This window comes from Gopherus evgoodei, chromosome 8, assembly GCF_007399415.2.
Source record: "Gopherus evgoodei ecotype Sinaloan lineage chromosome 8, rGopEvg1_v1.p, whole genome shotgun sequence".
NCBI classification, from domain to species: domain Eukaryota; kingdom Metazoa; phylum Chordata; order Testudines; family Testudinidae; genus Gopherus; species Gopherus evgoodei.
Genome location: NC_044329.1, coordinates 48,208,642 through 48,230,504, shown reverse-complemented (window position 1 = coordinate 48,230,504; position 21,863 = coordinate 48,208,642). Strand labels below are relative to the sequence as shown.

Sequence of the window (21,863 nt, the reverse complement as noted above, 5' to 3'; positions counted from 1 at the left end):
ACAGAATGTTTGCAGTAATAGTCTGAGTTTAAACTGACACCAGTGCTGATCCAGCAAATGGACAGGATCTTCTGTCCAAGGGGTCACCCAATCCTTCTTGGGAAGGTTTGGAAGGACTTTCATCTGTTGAGGCTCCATAAGACTGAGGGTGGCTTCTAGTAACCTTTGCATATATGTGTGCATAGCATGTGTACAGAAACTCTTAATGTTTTTGTATGTTTTCTCTGTCATGCTTTCACCTTAAGGATAAACGTGCTTGCTTAAAAGAGCTGGGTGGGAACTTGTGACTGCTGGCAATTACAGCTATTCAGAACCCACAGAGAGAAAGCAAAGTGCAGACGCTGATGTGGTCAGGCAGTCTGGCTTGCTGGGGATATCGCACTGTAGCCAGGGAACTGTGCAGTGTGGGAAAGACCCCGGTCAGAATGGGGAGAGATGTAAGTCTCTGTACAAGCGAGGTGGTGGCTGAGGAGCCAGGGGGTTAGAATAGGTGCCCTCAAGGGATCAGGGAGGGGAAACACAGGGGCAGTTGCCCTGAACTGTGATACCATGACAATAGGGTTTCATTTCCAGGGCTGCCTTAGATAGGCAAAAGGGCTAGAGACTTAGGGGCTGTATTGTGATGGAAAATCCAACCACTTCATCCACTCCAGTAGTGGGGCACAGCCAACATAAGGGCTCTGGGCTCTCCGTTACAACCCATGGTGTAGCAAACACAGTGACATGACCAGAGTCCTGCTGTAGCCTGGCTCTTGGGGCCATAGGCAGTCTTATGTAAGTTAGAGCAGCCCTGAAGGTGCTGCAATGTACGCTAGGGGCCTGGTCTGCAATCAGGGAGACACAAGGTGACAAAGTCTCCTGGGCCTTCTTCTGCTGCCCCACATTTCCTAACCTGAGCAGGCTCAGCTGAAACAGAAAATCAGAACCTCTCTTCTTTTTGGAAACAAAAGCTCAGCTTCTCCTTTGCAGGGCCCAATGTCACCAGTAGCAAGGAGCTTGCTCAAAGCCCTTTAGCTCCGCAGTGCAATGCAGGTTGTGGAACCAGTTTGCAAGTCGGCATCCCTTCTTGCCAAACTTGTGTCTTGCTGAGACTGGGAAACTATTTAGCTATTTCCACCTGAAGCGATAAGCAGTCTTCAGCCTTTGCTGTCTCTGGGTCTCCATCTAGTCTCACAGCTCAGATTGCACAGGTCCCTTGTTTTGATGATTTTGGAAAGCGATCAGACAGCCTCCCACATCTGAGAACTTTGCTCCTGCCAATCCCAGCAAGGATCAGTTATGTAACTGCCAAGGGAAAGGGGGCGGTTCCACATTAAGAGAACTCCCTACTTCCCCGAACCTGTTGTGTGTCCAATATTCCTCCAGTGCTGTGCAAGTTGAATTACAGTGAGTGATGCTTTCCCTAGCTGCCCAGACACGCTTGTGAAGAGACGTGGCTTCAACAAACAAGACACAGATGTGAGGTAAGGGAACTAAATTAACCTATGCATTCAGAGGGTAAAGTGGACACCACATAACAGGGACATAGTTAATAGGCACAGCTGTTTAACTAGTACAGATGGGTAGGGACGATTTTCCTGTAATGCATTTGGTTTGCTTTAGAATCACTTCTGCAACTTTGCATTGACTAATAGACCAGCTGGAAGCAGATTTTTTTTTCCCATGTGCCGCTGAACTTCTATGACAAGCAAGCCTCAAAGCAAGTGAGACAATAGAAGCTAGGATGTGCCTTATGCAAACTTGGTTCAGTTTTGACATGTGTATTTGCTTCACAGCAGATGGCTTGAGAGTCCTTAATACAAATGGATGCCAAAAGGTGCAATTACTGGGCAGAAAAAGTGCTAATTCAGTAAATAAGAGCAGATAAACAGGATGTATTTCTGAAGTATACATTCAGATTTCTTTGCTAGGAGGTAGGAACCGAAGCAATGGAGCTGGTCAGGAAATGATCTTTTTTTCCCTAAAAAAAGTCAATGAAAACAAGCAAAAACACCCAAACCTCATGGATGTTGAAATTTTTCCATGAAAAATATTGGACTTTTACCAAAAAAAAATGTGAAAGGGAAAAAATCTGTTTTCTCCTAAAACTTGAACTTATTAATCAAAAACTCATTGTCAGAGAGATATAAGGCATTCCAGTGGCTGGGAGTTGATGCTAGAAACATTCACACTGGCAATACGTTGCACATTTTTAACAGTGAGAGTAATTAACTATTGGAATAACTTACCAAAGTGTGTGCTGGAGCCTTTATCATTATCATTTGAATTCTTTCAATGAAGCCTCCGTGTCCTTCTAAAAAAGGTCCTGGTTCAGCCACAAAGTATTGGGCACAATGCAGAGGAATTATTGGATAAAATTGTAAAATTCTGTGTTTATGCAGGAGGTCAGATTAGATCATGATTGTGGTCACTTCTGGCCTTAAATGTTTGTTAATTATCCTGCATAAAAATAGCTATGTTGAAAATCCCACATTCTTGTTGCAATATTCAGTGTAATAGGTCCATTTCTGTATCTTCGGAGGAGAACTCTATCACTGCAATTTTCACTTAGTACTTGCAAGAGGGACTTTAGTCTGTGTCTCTTGCCAATTTTGGTTGGACATATTCCTGGAGGTTTCGTCACATGACCTAATCTTTAAAGATTAATGTTTAGTTCCTGGAGACTCCCGGACAATCCTGGAGGGCTGGCAACCATTACTCTGGTCCCAAATGGCTGTGCATAATAACAACAGATTCACCGTTCCCCCCCCCCCCCCAAGCTCTCTGTCTGGGAAACTCAGCCCATAAAGGCACAGTCCCAGTATCACAAATACTAACTGAATTCTGTTGCTCTTTAACCACACATGAGCATCTGCTACTTAAGATCATCCAACCCCTTTTGTATAACGAACAGGAATGGCAGATGTGCCTGTTAAATCTGAGGCGAACTAGTAATTACTTTCTCCATAACACTCTCATCTTTGTTTATAATATAAATTGCTGATACTTTTCACTGAAGTGATACCAACTCTGTTCCCTGAATTCTACCCACCAGCAAGACTGCATGATCTCCCCCCAATAAAGAAGACCATGGTGAAGAGAGTTGCAATTATTGGAGCTGGTGTGAGTGGACTGACCTCCATCAAGTGCTGCCTGGATGAGGGGCTGGAGCCCTCCTGCTTTGAGAGAAGTGATGACATCGGAGGTCTCTGGAGATTCACAGTAAGTGAGGGGGTTCGTTGCCCATGGAGTCAGCTGTTTACATGTCACTAGCTACATCTGTGTGTCCCAGGCCAGTAACCAGAAGAGACTATTTATTAACCGAGAAATGAAGTCAATCCAGCTCAACAGCAGCCTTAAACAGAACTAGTTTGTTCAAAGAATGGCAGTGTTCCGTTCAGACACTGGGGCGTGGCAGTCACCAGGCCCCTGTATTGGATGCAACCTTTGGATCCTGCATGCTCCCCAGCCCCCTAGGTTTGAGCAGCATTCAGACACAGTGCCAGGAATGCTGGCTGGCACCCTCCATGCTGCCCTAGGCCCCAAGACCAGTGCTGGCCCCCCTCACGTAACTTATGCACGCTCTCCCCAGAGTTCCGCCCGCATGGGCACTCAAGTTTAACTCTCTGGGGACATGTGACAGATAAAGTGAGGAATTCAGCCCTTGAGAAGGAACACCTTAAGCACACACACTTTACTCTCAGAGTATCTCTACACTGGAGCTGGAACTGTTATTTCCAGCTTGGGCAGACAGCTCTGCCCTTGCTCTGGGAGAGCTGGCGTACTAAAAATAGCAATGGAGAGGTGGTGCATGAGCCGTGGGCAGGGCTAATCACCCAAATACATACCTAGGATCATGGATGGGATCATACTTGGGATGGCTAGCCCATGTCCCCACTTCTGCCACCATGGCTAGATTGTTGTAATTCATGTATTAGCTCAAACTGAGCTAGCATAAGTATGAGGATTACTCTCCCTGCCCTAGTGTAGACATACCCTTTGAACACATACAAGATACAGATCTATGGGGAAACAAGTAACACCTGTATATAATATCTTCCCTTAGCAACCTCACTACTCTCTTTGGGGTTTGATCAGCGTTCTTCAGGGGATAGAGCCCTTCAGCCTGCCCCTCCTCCTGCTCAGTTTTCTGCATCTAGCAATGAGCTCTTGCCTTCTTGTTAGGGAGCTTGTCTCTTTTAAAAGCAAGGCCTGACACCTCTTCCTGCTTCTCTTCTCACGCTGGGGCTTTTCCATTCCCTCTTTCTCCCCTGGGGGGCTACTGGCACTGGGCCATTGTCCCAGTTTCAAACATGGTCTGTATTGTGCCACAAAACAAAAGTTTTATTCCACATTGAGGGTTAGAGTAGAAAATGGAGTTCATAGAATCAAATGGAATTCAGAAACATACATGGACATATTCCCAGCACTGTAACGGGGGCAGGGGAAGGGGGTTACATTAAGTAGGTCCTAACTCCCTGAATCCCAGTCTGTCCTTATTGTACAATGATACTTAGCATCTTCAACCGGTCATACTGGTAACTAATTAATCCTTAGAGGCCCCTGTGAGTTAGACAGCCACAGTGAATGTTGGTCATTAGCAACTACTCATTTCACAGCAAAAAGCAGCTTACTGGCAACTTTTGAATAAAAGCGAAAGTCCCATGCAAGCTGTGACAGCGGAGGCTGGGGCTTTCTGCAAGAGCAGGGGTGCTGGGGAATGGTGGGGCTGCACAGTACTTCTTCCTGCGCTCTTTGCCCTGCACCCTGCCCTGACATCAGGAACCTGGGCTCGGCATGTCCTAGTGCTTCCTTCCCTGGCTGCAGCCAGGGTTTTCCATGGACTATGAGGGTCCTTGGGGGCCCATGGGGCTGCACAGTATCTCCCTACCAGCTGTGTGGGCTGCAGACTGAAAGCCAGAAAATTCATTACAAGGGGAACGAACGTCTCTTCCAAAACAATCGTCGATAAGCAACAATCCAGTTGCTAACATCTGAAAGCCGTTAACATTAAAGTGAAGGGGATGGGATCGGTTCTCAGGGAAAATGTTGCTAACAACCACAAGTTGTCTTTATCAAGCTTGCTAATAACCAGCATCCACCATATTATTAACACCATTTGATGGGTGGGGAAACTGAGGCACAGAGAAGTTAAAATGTGCCCAAGGTCACACCAGTAAATTAGTGGCAGCTGAGGAATAGAATTTTAAGAGCCCTGACTCCCTCGTCCCATGTTTGTTCTTCTAATCCACTCCCCCTCCTGGAAGTTCTTCCTAAAAACTGGAGTTGGCAAAATGTCTTCAGAGCTGACTAGTAATTGACCCGAGCAGCCGGTGTGACAAAGTGCCAAGCAATGCAACAGAATTCAGCTGTGCAAGCCTAAGTGAAACCATCAGCAACAAATTTCCCTTAAGGTTGCTGTCAATGTGCCACGATGGAATGTTTCTTCCCAACATTAAGGCTCAGCTGGTAGGTGCTGCAGCCACAGCAGCAATAGGACAGCAGAGACATGCATTCTGGAGGAGGCATTCTGCCCATGGAGTGGTGATGCAGGCAGAGTGCAACCATGGACGCAGCTATAATAAAAGGCTGTAGGACGGTCTCCTAGCAGAGTGCTAGCTGATCATAGAATCATAGATTATTAGGGACCTCAGGAGATCATCTAGTCCAACGTCCTGCTCAAAGCAGGACCAATCCCCAAATGCCCCCCTAACGTTGCCCTAACCCACACCAATAACACGCTTTCTAACTCGGTAGTGCAGCCAGCTTCTCTGAATAGCCTTCTCAAGAGAACTAAACTAAGCTGGCCTCAGATGACTCATTTAGTAGTGCTCCAGAGGCAGTGCTCCCTCTTGGGTGTCTAGTGCTTCCCTCTGCACTGGGCCTTTAGGGAATGCCAGTGTTGACGTCCCCCCTGCCCTCTGTGCAGCTGCACAAGGCAGAGGAAAGGGGCCCTGCTGTTGCCCCTCCATGACATTTGTGAAGAGATCAGATGTGATTTGGCCCCAGATAGATCAATTTAATTTTGTTGTGAGTGCAACAGCCTGGGCCAAATTCTAATTCCTAATCTTGTCTGTGTCCTGCCATGAGTGGAAACCAAATGCTATGAACAAAAAGGGGTTGATAGGCATATTATCTCCCTGGCTGCATGTGTGAATGCATTCACTCTTCCCTGTGACACTGTGCTGACAGGAAGATGTTGAAGATGGGAGGCCCAGCCTTTACAAATCCATGGTCAGTAACACCTGCAAGGAGATGTCGGCCTTCACAGACTTCCCGTATCCTGAGGATTTTCCCGTCTTTGTGTCCAACTCCCAAGTCCTGGAGTATCTCAGGATGTATGCCAAGCATTTTGGCCTTCTGAAGCACATCCAGTTCAAGGTGAGCTATAGAAAGTAGCAGCTGGTCCACATGAGAGGATAACAGTCTACCAGAGCTGCCAGCTGATGGAGTAACTTCTTCACATAAGCAGTTTAGGCTCATGCTTTTGACACTGAAAGTGCTGAGCTTGGGTGGTGTCAGACAAGGATCAAAAGAATTAGACACGTCTCCGAGGCACGCTATTTAATATGTATAATTTGTATTGTGGTGCCTATGAGCCCCCACCCAGACGAGAAGCCAGATTTCTAAAGGTATTTAGGTGCCTAAAGATGCAGAGAGGCATCTAATGTGATTTTTCTAAAGCATCATGGTACCTAACTCCCACTGAAATCAACAGGAGTTAGGCACTTCTGAAAACTCCACTAGGTGCCAATCTGCATCCTCAGGTGCCTAAATACCCTTGAAAATGTGGTCCAGGGCCCTGCTGTGATAGGCGCTGTACAAACATACAACAAAAAGACAGTCCCGGCCCCAAGGAACTTACAATCAGAGTTCGCTGAAAAATGGAAGCCCCTCCTCACACAAAATGTGGTGACTTTGCGGTGGGGGGGAAGTCCCAAACTGGGACAAAATGTCAGAAATGCAATTTTTTATTATGTTGCAGGAAGAGTTTTCAAGAAAAAAATCTATTTCAAAATTGAAAACTTTGCAGCTTCCCAGCTGACCATCTGGAAGACTCTTGTCAATTTCACTTGACATTAACAAGACCCCTCCCCTGGGGATGTAAGAGAACCCAGCCACTCAGCCTCCATCTCTGGGTCCCAGAGCTGCAGGATGGGGGAGAAGCAGGGAGGCCAAGAGCAGCCCTCCAGGAAAGCTTGTCTCTTTCACCAGCAGAACGTTAAATTGATAAGAGCAATTCCAGGCAGGCAGCCAGGGCTGTCATAAACATTTTCCCAACAGAAAATCAATTTTTTTCTGCAAAATGGAAACTTTCTCATGGAGAATTCTGGTTTTGCAAAAGTGGCAAATTTTGACCAGCTCTACTCCCAGTTTAAATAAATCTTCCTCCAGTCCAAAGTCAGGGCTGTCCCCCTTCCTAGCTGGAAAATGGTCCAGCAAATTTTCCCAAGTGCACATTGTCATAGACTGTTTACTCTACTTATATTCGTTACAATCAGATCTCAAGCTGATGGATGATATTTGTTTGGTTCAATGTTTCAGACCACAGTCATCAGTGTAAGGAAATGCCCAGATTTCTCTGCCACTGGCCAGTGGGCTATTGTCACGGAGTCTAATGGGAAGCAGGAATCATCTGTCTTTGATGCCGTTATGGTTTGCATTGGATATCTCTCTGATCCATCCCTGCCGCTGGAGTCTTTTCCTGGTACAGGATGTCTTGTGTTTACTATTAAGCATTTCTGTGTTTGGCAAGAAGACTGACAAATCCACAGATGGAAACATTTTTGTTTCCATGTTCTAATTTCCTGGATCTGGCAACTAACGTCATATTGACATGCGTAATTAGGGGAAAGCTTTTGTTTTCCAGCTGTCCCTTTTTCAGGTCTGGCTAACTGATAGGCATGCTTGCAAGGGACAAGATCAGTTCTCTTGAGAAGGCTATTCAGAGAAGCTGGCTGCACTAACAAGTTAGAAAGCGTGTTATTGGTGTGGGTTAGGGCAACAAAAATGCACTGGGCCAAATTTATCTGTGGTGAAAGTAGACGAAGCTTCTGCAGAGTTACACATGATTACAGCAGCGTTTGAATTTGGCCCATAATCCCCAGACAGAAGTTGTAGGCCTTTCCCTAATCTTTCGCCACCATTTAATTTCGTCAAGGGCTTCTCAAGAATGAGGAGGAAAAGTTCACAGCAGGTTTCACTGTTTGTTGTTTTTAAATAACCTGGATTCTCCCAGTTGGTGTTTTAAACACAGTCATCTCTCTGGACCACCAGGAGGAACTGGCTGTTGCTCTATGCTACCATTAGAGTTTTTAAACATTGGCTGCAGTTGCATTATCTCAGATTTTCTAACCACAGAGCTCACTTTGGAGGGGGAGGAATGGACAACAAAGTTTCCAGTGGTATATTCCTAAGGGGGTTGCAGTGGGACATGAGTCCCATCACCAAATCATGGCTGGCCATGGATTAGAATGTTTTGTTTATTTCTGAACCAGTTGCCCATACAAGCATAGTTCTACAGTAGCTCTAGTGTGATTGTCCAGAATACTGTAGTGCTGTCAGGTCTCTATTGTAGCACTTTTTTAAAGGTATAGTAACTCCAGCACTATTAGTTACACACACACTCTCAGAGACATACAAATCACTTTAAAATATCCCGTTTGCTTTACTCACTGCTGGGGGCTGAGGGATCAGGAGATGGTAGTTCCTTCTCTCCCCTGCTCCAGTCATAGATTCCCTGACCAGAAGGGTCCACTGTGATCATTTAGCCTGGCCTACTGTATAGCACCAGCCAGAGAAGTTCCCCAACATAATTTCTAGGGAAACATCCACCCTTGATTTAAAAACTGCCAGTGATGGAGACTCCACCGTGACTCTTGGTGATTCTCCTAGTTCTGGTTTCTGTGGGAGGAGAAGCAGGGTGGGGACAGTTCTATCTGTTTTCCCCTCCTTAGCTCTGCTGACAACCGTGTCTGCAGGGCAAGGAGGGGAGAGCCCGTCTATTACTTTTCATTGCATCCAAGGCCAAAAGGGTCATCTTGTCTGACCTCCTGCATAATACAGGCCATGGAACCTCTCCCAGACACTGTCTGCACCAGCCTATCACTTGAACTGGAACTAGAGCCTCCCTTTTAAAAAGGTGTCCAGACTGCATAGGAAGATTCCAAGTATAGGAGAATCTCCCGTATTCCTAAAGAAGTCACTCCATTTCTCTGGCTGGGACTTAGGAATTAGGCCCCCTCTCCTCTTCAGAAGCAAGTCTCCAAGAAAGGGCAAAGATTAAGATTACTAGGACCGTTTATCCCCTGAAAAATATAACAGCAACAAGCCAAATCCTGAGGTCATTTTTTTTTCTGTCCTCTCCACCAAAATACACCTCCCATTAACACCAATGGACTCCAGGATATGGCCTGGAATTATAACTGACTATTATTTAAGTGATATTTGCCAGATACCCTTCCCCTCTTCCTCACAGGGATAGAGACATTTCAAGGCGAGTACTTTCACAGCCGCTATTACAAGCATCCAGATGTGTTTGAGGGGAAGAGAGTCCTTGTGATTGGCATGGGGAATTCTGGAGTGGATATCGCCGTTGAGGCCAGTCGTGTGGCTAAAAAGGTACAGTTCTTCCAGCTCCTTTCAAATCTGCAGAGAGGGTGATGTTAATTTTTGTTATATGCAGTGATGGGCAGCAATGAAGCCATTTAGAAGCCACACAGAATGAACTGTCAGGAGAAAGGAACCGAGAACCTGATTCTAGAGCAAAGGTCTTCAAACTGTGGGGCTGCGGAGGAACCCTGGGGGGGCATGGCAGAGCCTGGGCCAGCCCACACAGTGGATCAGGAGGGAACGCCACCCAGCCCGTCCCCGCCCTCAGCTCTGCTCCAGTTCTGCCCACAGCTGTGTCCTGGGCTTCTAGCCCTGCCCCCACTGCAGCCAAGCTGCAGCTCCACCCCCAGCTTCAGCCCCTGGCCTCTGCTCTGGCCCCACTCCCGGCCCCAGACCCACCCCCAGCTGTAGCCCTACCCTCAACCCCCTTACCCCTGTCCACATCACCCGCCCCTGAGCTGCAGGCTTGCTCCCAGCCCCAGGGGGGTGCGGATGGGGATAAGAGGGGGGCGTGACCCTCAACATTTAGGGACCACTGTTCTAGAGGTTATTTCCACAGAATGGGAATATTGCTTTTTCAGAGACCCATGAGGCAAAGAAAAGTGCTACCTGACCCAACAGTGTCTAGTCCTTTAACATAACCCAACAGTGTCTTTATGGCATTGTGGTCTCCGAGGTCGAGGCAGTTGGACTAAGGATTAAAGGTGGCTTTGTCCTACCCCTACACCTCCCTCACATAAATCTGAGAGACCTCAAAGTCTTTGCTTATTGGCTAGGTGGGTAAAGTCAGGGGACAATCCTTGTCTGGGTTTAGTTTCATAAACTCAAGGAAAGCAATTCACCCTCCAAAGCTTTGCTGCTCTGTTGTCTTCTAGGTGATGATCAGCACTGGTCGAGGCGCATGGGTGATCAGTCGGGTGTTTGACAATGGTTACCCATGGGACATGGTCTTCCTAACTCGTTTCATGAATGTGATCCGGAATTCCCTCCCTGGGCCCATTACAACATGGCTGGTTGCGCACAGGACAAGTCAGTGGTTTGACCATGCAAACTACGGCCTGATACCTAAGGACAGGTATATCCTGCATTTCTGTTCCATGTGGTCGTATATTGGTTACTGAGTTAGAGAAGGAAGAGGAAAATGCACCTAGCCAATGACGTACAATGTGTTAGAGGAGCAATGCAAACCCACATGTCGAGAGTGTAACTAGGATTGCCAACTTTCTGATCACACAAAACCAAACACCCCTGCCCTGCACCACCCCTTCCCTGAGGCCCTGCCTCTGCCCCGTCCCTTTTCCAAGGCCCTACCTCCGCTCACTCCATTCCCCTCCCCATCACTCACTCTCCCCACCCTCATTCACTTGCTTATTTTCGCCGGGCTGGGGCAGGAGGTTGGGGTGCGGGAGGGGGATGAGGCTCTGGGTGGGACCAGAAATGAGAGGTTCAGGGTGCGGGAGGGGCTCCTGTCTGGGGTAGGGGATGCAAGGAGGTGTGGGATGCAGGTTCCAGGAGGGAGTTTGGGTGCAAGAGGGGCTACAAGCTGGGGCAGGGGGTTGGGATGCAGGAGAGGGGATGGGGCAGGTTTGGCGAGGGGACTCTGGGCTGGGGAAGGGAGTGGGGATGCAGGAGTGGGTGCAGGGAGTGGGCTCTGGGTGGTGCTGACCTCGAGGGGGGGTTCCCTGGAAGCAGTGACTTGTCCCTCGGCTCCTAGGTAGAGGGGCCAGGCAGCTCTGTGCAGTGCGCACTGCCTCCACGCACAAATGCCACCCCCACAGCTCTCATTGGCCACGTTTCCCAGCCAATGAGAGCTGCAGAGCCTGTGCTTGGGGAAGGTCAGGGAGCCCCCCGGCTGCACCTCTGCCCAGGAGCTGAGGGACATGTCTCCACTTCCAGGAGCCATGCGGAGCCAGGTAGGGAGCCTGCCAGCCCCACCAACCAGACTTTTAATAGTCCAGTCAGCAATGCTGACCAGAGCCATCAGGGTCCCTTTTCGACCAGGGTTCTGGTTGAAAAACAGACACCTGGCAACCCTAGGTGTAACATAGGAATGTATAAGTCTACACCAGAAAGTAGGGTTAGGGATGTTGATCAGCTAGATTTTCATAGGACAGCTGAAGAAGCAAGTCTCCTGATCTGCTCTGTGTAGAGGAGGGGAACACTAACATTGTACAGCCCCAGGCAGGGGTGCTGGAAGGGGGTGAGCCCAGAGAGTCATGGCCCTCCCACTTATTACCAGCCATAGGGAGAGTGATGTGGGAAGAGGGGGGGAGAGAAGTGAGTAGGGGGGTGAGGTCTTGGGAGAAGAGGTGGCATGGGAGTGTGGCCTCAGGGAAGAAGGGTAAGCACATAGGAGTAGGGCCTCAGGGGTGTAAGGGTGGCACATGGGAGCAGGACCTTGGGAGTGGGGGAAGGGGAGGCACACAGGAGAGGGGTCTCGGGGAAGGAGGAAGGGGCAGTGCAGGGGGCCAGGCCATGGTTTGGGCACCAGTGGCCCCCCACTTTTAGGGACCTTCTGGCACTCCTATGGCCAGGAACTAGTCCTGCTCACTAAGCTCTAATTATGTAGAGACTCATAAAGAGTCAGACAGTTTTTGAAGTGCATTTCTGCTCTGAAAAATGACTCTGTAAAAGTACTGTGCATGAATTGACCAGAACCCAGGGAGGTGACAGTGATGTGAATAAAGCAGGTTGCAGGAGGAATGACTTTAATTAAAGACTTCAAGACCCTGGAGCCTCGTTTGGAGTTGGGTGGGAAACGGGACCATGCTTTCCCATTTCTGAGTCTTCCAGGTGAGAGGTCATTCTCCAGCTCTTTGCTGAAGCGCATGGGGTTGCCTCGGCTACCCCAGCATTCTGATTGTGTTTCTGTTTGTTTCAATGCAGAGACGTGATACGGGAGCCTGTGCTGAATGATGACCTTCCTGGTTGTATCATCACTGGGAAAATCACCATAAAACCAAGTCTGAAGGAGATCAAGGAAAACTCAGTCATATTTCAAAATAGCCCCACAGAGGAGCCTGTTGACATCATCGTCTTTGCCACAGGATACAAGTTCTCCTTCCCTTTCCTTGAGGAATCTGTTGTCAAAGTCGAAAAGAAGCAGGCATCCCTGTACAAATATATCTTCCCCCCTCATCTGGAGAAGCCAACCCTGGCCGTCATTGGCCTCATCAAGCCATTTGGTGCAGTCATGCCAGTTGTAGAAATTCAAGCTCGCTGGGTCACACGAGTCTTTAAGGGTAGGTGGGCAGGAAGGTTAGTATGAAGTGAGAACTTCCTCAAAGAAAAAGGCAGTGTTTCAGACACAGGTGGTGAGCGAGTGGGTATGTCGCCCCACAGCAACGCAGACCACAAAGGGATTCATCCAGGACTAGGAAAGGTAGTGCTCATAGACTGGTATCTAAATTGGGTTGCTCCACACTTCACTGTCTTATAGAACATTTTACAACCCAGTGACATCCTTACTACATGAACAAGCGAAATACCCCAAGAACCATCTTAGAAATATTAAGCTGGATCTGTCTGAACAGAATTCCAGAGCCCTGTTGTTTCCTCTAGGATACAGGTAACTGCCTTGAAGAAGAGGGGAGTTTATTTGTATTCAGTGGTGAGAAAAGAGGGCCTTGTGTTTGTAACAATTGGGAAGCCATGACATGAGCACTTCCATCAGTTTCTTGTGGATGGTGCAGTTGCCACACTCATTCTAGAGTTTCAGGAGGCATTGTTGTCCCCTTGAGGTGCTATGCTTCTGAGAGCTCTCCCTGGGTTTGTGCAGCTCATCATAGCCCCCACCACAGTTCTGGGCCTTAAAGGCAGTTCCTGACCCACTGATAGGCAGCTATATCCCTTTAGGGACAGGAAAAATGGAATAGCTTTTGTTTTACCAGGCAGAGCTGGTAATAAACAGGATTCCCCACTGCTGCACTAAGACCAGGCAGAATCCAGCAGCTGGTTCGTCCTTGCCTTTTGGAGGGAGGCAGTTTCTCAGCACCAGAGAGAACAGTGTTACACTCAGGACAACCTGGGGCCTGATTCTGATCTCACATCCACTCGTTCCATGCCAGTGTTGCTCCTTTGCGGAAGCTCCTGATCTCAATTATGCCAGTGTAATTTCAGAGTAAATGCCATGGACTATAACAGGGTTACTCCAAAATCACACTGTGTGTCTGAAATCATGTTCTGGTCCCTGATTCCTCCAGATAAGGATTCAAATCACAGTCATCCAGGGCCATCCAGAGGAGTCAGGGGGCCTGGGGCAAAGCAATTTCGGGGGCCCCTTCCATAAAAAAAAGTTGCAATACTATATTCTTGTGGGGGGCCTTGCAGGGCCCGGGGCTTGGGGCAAATTGCCCCACTTGCCCCTCCACCCCAGGCAGCCCTGCAATCATCAGGGAAAGTCTTCAAAGCAGTGGCTAGACTAGAATAGAGGAGGTTGTTAGAAGGCACTAGCTAACACGTTCCAACTAACATGTTTGAGGAGTCTGGTGCAGACACAGCCCTGGTGATACCGGTAGTCTATGGCAATGCTTCTCAAGCAAGGGTACACAGAGATCTTCCAGGGGGTATTCAACTCATCTAAATCAGTGTTTCCCAACCTAGGGGCTGCAACCTTTAGGGGGGTTATAGCACAGGTTGGGGGGGGTTGCAAGTGTAGGGCCAGCATTAGGAGGTGGCAAGCAAGGCAGTTGCCCAGGGCCCCATGCCACAAGGGGCTCCATGAAGCTGAGTTACATGTGTCAGTCTCACCACCTGGGGCTTGGGCATCAGCCCTGCCGCTTGGGGCTCAGATGTCAGACAAGGCTCACAAGTGAAAAACACACTGAAGTGTAAGTACAATATTTATATTCCAGTCAATTCATTTTATAATTACATGATCAAAAATGAGAAAGTGAGCAATTTTTCAGCAGTAAGATTCTGTGACACTTGTGTTTTTATGTTTGATTTTGTCAGTGAGTAGTTTTTAAGTGAGGTGAAATTTGGGGGGTACACAAGACCAATCAGCCTCCTGAAAAGGGTACAATCGTCTGGAAAAGTTGAGAGCCACTGGTCTAGGGGGAAACTAAGTTTCAGCCACTTTAGCTCTTGTAAACCAGTCAGTGTAGGTTTGAACAGCAGACTTCTCAAATATGTTCATAGATTCAAAGAGTTTAAGGCCAGGAGAGATGTTAGATAAGCCAGTCCAAGCTCCTGCATAGCACAGGCCTTAAATTTCACCCCCATCTCCATACTGAGCTCAATAACTTGTGTTTGGCTAAAGCATCTCTTCCAGAAGGGCACTCGGTCTTGATCTGAAGACATCAAGAAATAAAGAATCCACCTTTTCCCTTTTGTTTGTTCCAATGGTTACTCACTCTCACTGCTAAAATATTGTCTTATATCTAATTGGAATGTGTCTGGCTTCAGCTTTCTCCCAGAAGGTTAGAGAGCACCTCTTTAAATCCTAGTCAAGATAGGGTGACCAGATAGCAAGGGTGAAAAATCGGGACAGGAGTGGGGGGTAATAGGAGCCTATATAATAAAAAGCCCCAAATATCAGGACTGTCACTATACAGTCGGGACATCTGGTCACGCTAAGTCAAGACAAGGTGTAAGAGTGGATGTGATTTGAGATGATTCATTAGAACAATTAGGTCACTTGTCCATCTGACAAGCCATGAGGTCTCTCTCCTTTGGGGAGCAGGAGCCAGGGTTTCCAATCAGAGAACAAGCTCCAAATGACTCAGGCCTTGTCTACACACAAATTGGCACCAGTTTAGCTAAATGGGCACAAACACCTGTGTGGATTTTCATGGCTTATTTCAGCTTTGTTTAAATCTGCTCCTAACTGAAGTAAGCTAATTGAAATAAGCCTGATTTAAGCTGAAATAAGAGTGTCCACACCAGCCTTTTCACCAGTGTAACTAAATTGGTTTAAAATCCCACCTGAAGTTGAACAAGACAACCACTTCATGACAACAATCCCTTTTCTGGTTTCTAGGCTTGTGTCAGCTGCCTCCAGTGAGCACCATGGTGGAAGAGATCAACGAGACGAAGAAAAACAAAATTCGCTGGTAAGCCATATCACCTAATGCAAAAGACTTTGAGACAGATTTAAAAACCCCTGAACTTTGGGAGGTATCAGAATGCAGTTCCAAATTTGGCAGCTGTTCCCTATCTCTTTATAGGGCTGTCTAAAATCCAGATGTGGATTCAATTAGTCTACTATGTCTAGTGTGTTTGAAGTCCATCTTTTAGCTAGCAGCTATGTAATTATACAGGAAGTTTGGAATATCTATTCAAAGAAACCCACTGATGATCAAGCAGAATAACTGCAAATAAAAACAAGGGAGTGAATTTCAATAGCATCTCCTCTGTTTTACCTATTGATCAGAATGACATCCCTCCCCCTTCTTTTCTGATTCGTTAAGGTTCGGTTTGTCCTATGATGAGATCCTGAAAACTGATTGCCTCGTGTATATTGACGAACTTGCCTCCTTGATCGGCACAAAACCCAATGTGCTGGCTCTGCTCTTGAAAGATCCAGTCCTGGCCATGAAAATTTTCTTTGGTCCATGCACAGCCTACCAGTACCGCCTGACTGGGCCGGGGAAGTGGAATGGAGCCAGACATGCCATCCTGACCCAATGGGACCGGACAGTGAAGCCCACGAGAACACGAGTTGTAGAAGAGCCTCCAAACTTCTGTTTCAATTTGCTTAAACTAATCAGCCTTTTTGCTCTCTTTGCTGCCATTTTTCTTGGTTTCAAGTAGTCCTGGTGTGATGTACAAGCCTGCATATATAAATCTTTTCTGGCTAGACAATATTTATGGGGAGGCAGGAAAGCAATACATACAAAGGTCCTGTAAGAACAGAAGGGTTTCTAAAGTTAAGAAAAACAAATCAAACTTTAACCAATGTCAAAACATTTCTCCTCTAACTAAACTACACACCAAGACTTGTCTACCTGAGACCATTGCACAGATTTAACATTATATTCATACTCATCAGCATACTTTCATAAAATCAGAGTGCAAGGTCACACACCTCCCAGGGAAAAATCTTTGGTTATTTGCTTTTGAGGCCTGGCTAGTTAACCAGCAGACTCATCCATATGGCAATGATGACTGCTCCTGTCTGGAAGTCTTGGGTGCTGAAGATCTTGTGCAGTTGGCTCAGTTCTGTTCCTTTATTAACAATCTCTTTAAAGTAATAAACATGTCAGCTCTTCCAGAAGGTTTGCTTTGAATTTATTGAGTTGGTTGCCAATTCTTCTGTGCATGTGCTTTGTGTGAGAACGGAAGGTCCAGGGGCTAGGCTTGGATTTGAGAAACCCACACTCAATTCCCTCCTCTGCCTGGGTTCAAGTCCCTTCTCAGACTTCCTGTGTGACCTTGGGAAGCCTTTCTCTGCCTCAGTTCCCCATCTGTACAATGAAGATAACAACACTTCCCAGCCTCACAGGGGCTTTGGGGAGGAAAATACATGGAAGACTGAAGTGCTCAGACGCTACAGCAATGGATGCCATTTAAGTACCTTAGGTTACTACAGGCTGTAGCATTAGCCCTTGGAACTTGTGGGCTTTTTGTTTTGTCTGCCATAGACAACCTGTCACAATTTAGACAAGATTGTCATTTATGGTATGTATACCTGGTAAGGTGTCATCATGCTTTTTGCATTGTCATAGCTATATTGATCCCAGGATATGAGAGAGACAAAGAGGGGGAGGTAATATCTTTTATTGCACCACTTTCTATTGGCGAAAGAGACAAGCTTTCAAGCAACGTGGAGCTCTTCTCTATGTAACTCAAAAGTGTCTCTCTATCACCACCAGAAGCTGGTGCAATAAAAAAATCTTAGCTCATACCTACCTTGTCTTAGTGGTGCTTTCACGTGTGTTAGCTCTATAGTTGTAAGTTCTAGTGTGGACAATACATAAATATTTGTGGCATTGTGACTAAAAATTCAAGGGTGTGTCTCGGATGGCTACATTTCAGATGTCAAGTGGAGTGTATTTGTGGAGAGGAGCCACACCAAGTGGGAGTGACCCAGCCAGAACTCCTCTAGACAACACTCTTTTTTCATAGGGGTGCAGTCTATACATTTTCCTTCCTCTCACTCTCATCCTGATGCAGGTTTGCTGGCCAGTATGGATGGAGATGGGGCCATAGGCATGCTCTCACCGCAGCTGCAAGGGAGTGCAGGCATGCACATTGTGACTTCACCATTCCTTTCCCCCAGCCACAATCTGGCCTTAAATATTTTGCAGACCCAAGCAACCGCCTGATCTGCCTGCATGGCTTAGTTGTCTTGGTTACTATGGTTAGCCATTCAGAATTAGTGCATTTTTCTCTTTTTCTTGAGAGTGAATAGGAATGCATTTGAATTTCAATGCTACACAGATGTGGGGAGGGAGCATGTAAAGGTCAGAGGAGCTGAGGAATGAGAGTGAGCTGTAAGGTCTGGACTTTACTCTCTCATGTAATCTGTAACCAGACAAACTTCACCCAAAACCCAGTCGAATGCAAAACAAAAAAGACACCACATTGAACCAAAAAGGTGAGTTTCTTTACTTAGAGTCCTTATTCTCAACTGCATTTTTCATGCTTTCAACAATCAATCTGCAAATTTGGTGTGTGTCCAGAACCCCAGGGAGAACTGTGATTAGCAAGTGTGAAAGAAATGTATGATAGGGAAATGTTATGCTTTGTTTGAAAACTACTAGTTCCACACATACAGAGCAACATTTCTGTATTAATTAATTCTCAGGGCACACATCCAGAAGAGTACCCTTTGCTGTGACTTTGGATAAATGTAAGCGGCTTTTTTTCCTCTTTTTCTTTGTTAGTGCTTCTCTTCATAAAAGAGAGACAAAATGGGTGAGGACATATCTTTTATTGCAGCAAGTTCTGTACGTAGCAGGGACAAGCTTTCGAACTTCATGGAGCGCTTCTGCAGGGCATTTATGTTCTTACAATGACATATACCAATATAGTTTATAATAATATGTGTGTAGCTAAAGTATACAAAACATGAAGTAAAATAAGTTCCATTTTCAAAAGTGACTCAGACACTTAAGAGCCCAAGTTCTATTGACTTTCAAACAGATTTAGGCTCCTCATTTTGAAAATGGGACTCAATAAAATTGTTCAAAATGGCCATAGTTCCTATAGAACAAGAAGTAATTGAAGTTGTAGGCAGTTTTCCTTTATATGCTCCATTTTTTTAAAATTGCCTTCTAACTTTCTGGATAGAAAAGTAATAAACGTCCTCCTGAATTTTCTCATGATGTCTCAGATTGCTTAGCAAGCGTCAAATAAATCATTCTACTTCTTATCTCCCTCCAGCTGTTGATTGAACTAACCAATTTGTTTGACCCCTGGGAAGCTCACAATAGGGTATGAGACTTTGTCTTTTACTGAGCATTTGGGAAGTACTGGATTACAGATATTTATTTGCTACATACGCAAAAATTACACATTTTAAATGTTTTTGCCCCCACAAGGTCTTTTGTTTATTTCTTTACTGGGTGCCTTAACAGAAACCCAAACAATTGAGAACATGGAATGTCCAGTTTTATTTCATCTTAACTCTGAATTTCCTGGGTTTCCAATGTTTGTGGCTTTTTTTGTAATAATGACAATATTCTTGCCGTGTTACTTAACCTTTTAATCACTAATACATGCTCTCATCCTTTGCGGCAGCTTAACAGTTTTATTGCCTGGCCTTCACTTAGGTCTCCAGGCTGGAGCAGACCCTCTGGGTCAGTCCAGCACTGGGTCAGTATGGCACTATGTGAGTCCTTACTTTAAAGACACACTCTTAGCCATACTCATGCAGCAACACAAAGCAGCCTTAAACCTGGCTTAAAGGGTCAGGGGCTGATTCCTCCAGCATTGGGGAACCTCCAGTGGTGCAGGGTGGTAGCAGCTCCAGTTCTGTCTCTGGTACCATGTAGCAGAGGGTGTGGCTATGGTAAACAGGAGGGGCTATCCTCTGCCAATCAGTACAGTTCCTTGGGGCTATGAGTAGGCTTTGGGACACATTATGTAATGGTTTATTGGATATAGGATTTTTTTTTTTAAATGAACAAATTAAAAAATCCGGCAGAATGCTGGGAAGAGGCTTTGGGACTACAAGGCTAATTAAAAAGCCAGGCTGTTGCAACCAGGGACCCTCCACTTCCTGTGCTTTGCACTTTCCTCCACTTCCTTGTACCTGTATACACCAGTGTTCAACTCTCTCAGGCTAAGGCAAGGCATTAGGCGGCAGGAACAGCATCGGGGAACCCAACAAAGGCTTGCTGGTGGCCTACCGCGTGAGAAACACTGTGCTATGGGGTGTTGTCCTAGCAGAAAATTAATAGCTGGGTTTAATGAGAGCTGCAGTGAACTGCAACTGCTGGAGGAAAAGTGCTCAGCTACTCAAACAACTCCATCCTGCACAAATAGCTGCAGACACAGTCAGTGAAGCTCCAGTAAGAAGCATTATGTTATCAGAAGCTCTCCATTTGCTGACCGTACTATGAGGGTGGAGATAAGACAAGTTTGGATTCAGTCTGCCCAAATGTCAGGGGTTTGGTTTGGCCTGTTATAGAGAGGAGTTAGCCACCAAGGTCTGATTCAGATCCAAACTCCAGGCAGATTCAGATGCAGGAGTGCAATTTATTCCCATCTCAACACAGCAGCACAATTTCTATCATGGTCTGAACCCTGCCTTTTCAATTAACCCTTTCCCAAGCCACAGTTGTCTTCTCTTGATGTCTTCATGATTTAGTTGTTTACAGACACGGCTGATTAAACTTGCTAAACTCTGTCACTAGTAAACCCCAGAATGCCATCTGAGACAATTCTCTCTTGGCACCTTCACTGTAAATTCCAGTTTCTCTCTAGTTATCAAGTGAAAAACTTGAAAGGGTGAAGGAATTCCCTTTCCCTGACTCTGTGAGTACAAATTATTAACAAAACCATCTCAACAAAGGCAAATGAGAAGGATCAAATGTGAATCCATAGGATGAAAAAGAAATAATCAGAACCGCACATTTTCAGGAATGCTGAGGTCCACGGATCCCATTGGCAATCAAGATACTTCTATGTAGTCACATGTGACCTTTGCAGCCTGTTTCACCTTGATCTTTCAGGTGCCTGATGGAAAGCTGTATTTATACAGTGCCCCATCAGTGTAGAATCTAAGCACCTCGCAATCTTTGATGTATTCATCCTCACAATACCCTGGGAGGTCTTGTGTTCTGTTCTCCCCACTGGTCAGAGAGGGAAATGACACACACAGAGTGACTAAGGGAGGTGCCTAAGGTCACACAGGAAGCCTATATTAGAACAAGTATCAGCAGGGTAGCCCTGTTAGTCTGGATCTGTAAAAGCAGCAAAGAGTCCTGTGGCACCCTATAGACTATGGGTATGGCTACACTTGAAATGTCAAAGCGCTGCTGCGGCAGTGCTGTGGGAGCACTACCGTGGCAGCGCTTTGAAATGTGAGTGTGGTCAGAGCGCCAGCGCTGGGAGAGAGCTCTCCCAGCGCTGCACGTAAACCACATCCCTTACAGGTGTAGCGTGCAGCGCTGGGAGTCGCGCTCCTAGTGCTGCGGCACTGATTACACTGAGGCTTTACAGCGCTGTATTTTGCAGTGCTCAGGGGGGTGTTTTTTCACACCCCTGAGCGCGAAAGTTGCAGCGCTGTAAAGTGCCAGTGTAGCCAAAGCCTAACAGACGTATTGGAGCATGCACCACATTCACCCACATGCATCCGACCAAGTGGGTATTCACCCACAAAAGCTCATGCTCCAATATGCCTGTTAGTCTATAAGGTGCCACAGGACTCTTTGCTGCTTTTATATTAGAACAGAATCTTGAACCCAGGTCTCCTAAGTCCTAGGCTAGCAAGATAACCACTGAGCTATTCTTCCTCTCTGCTGCTTTTGCCTTTTGCATCTCACTCCTACTATGTTCCCTGTTCTTCTGGACTGAAACAAGAGCAGGTGCTTATGTTGTTAACTTGCAGGCCTTTGCATGAGGGTTCCTGAGGAGTCCTTTCTCCTCAGACAGAAAACTGTGTAAATTGTCCAAGACAAGCCAGTTCTTACACACAAGTTTTATGTAAAGAGTTACAAACATGGGAACAAACAAACACTCAGCACTGCTCAGGGCTGCCTGGCCCCAAGGCCCCCCCAGGATGGCCTGCTGCTGGGCTGTTACAGGAACCCTTTCATTCTCTTAGAAGCAAAGATCCTTCTGTGCCCCACCTTGGTAACCGCTGACAGTCTGTCCTTGCTGGC

General features: G+C 46.5%; 2 protein-coding genes across 3 annotated transcripts in view; both read left to right on the top strand.

The window, feature by feature from the left end:
- The first annotated feature begins 1,331 nt into the window (after positions 1–1,331).
- LOC115656168 (dimethylaniline monooxygenase [N-oxide-forming] 1-like) lies at positions 1,332–16,801 on the top strand. Its single transcript, XM_030572555.1, has 9 exons — positions 1,332–1,463; positions 3,035–3,201; positions 6,172–6,360; positions 7,525–7,687; positions 9,458–9,600; positions 10,467–10,666; positions 12,478–12,833; positions 15,572–15,644; positions 16,002–16,801. Exons 2-9 carry the CDS (start codon positions 3,070–3,072, stop codon positions 16,342–16,344), a joined length of 1,599 nt encoding a protein of 532 aa, XP_030428415.1. The 5' UTR covers positions 1,332–1,463; positions 3,035–3,069; the 3' UTR covers positions 16,345–16,801.
- Positions 16,802–16,886: 85 nt separating this feature from the next.
- Positions 16,887–21,863, top strand: part of LOC115656167 (dimethylaniline monooxygenase [N-oxide-forming] 4-like) — a 34,610-nt gene continuing 29,633 nt past the window's right edge. The window contains exons 1-2 of one of the 2 annotated variants that reach the window (XM_030572553.1): positions 16,887–18,130; positions 18,341–18,385. The gene's annotated coding sequence lies outside the window, so the exon portion shown is untranslated. The remainder of the gene's footprint in view (positions 18,131–18,340; positions 18,386–21,863) is intronic. The other variant, XM_030572552.1, reaches the window with a different exon arrangement.

What these genes read in the sequence shown, in the direction of transcription:
- LOC115656168 (XM_030572555.1), top strand. Translation starts at nt 3,070, where the DNA reads ATGGTGAAGAGAGTTGCAATTATTGGAGCTGGTGTGAGTGGACTGACC. An exon ending in TGAAGCACATCCAGTTCAAG is followed by an intron (nt 6,361 to 7,524) that starts GTGAGCTATAGA and finishes TCAATGTTTCAG; the next exon opens with ACCACAGTCATCAGTGTAAG. An exon ending in GGCCTGATACCTAAGGACAG is followed by an intron (nt 10,667 to 12,477) that starts GTATATCCTGCA and finishes GTTTCAATGCAG; the next exon opens with AGACGTGATACGGGAGCCTG.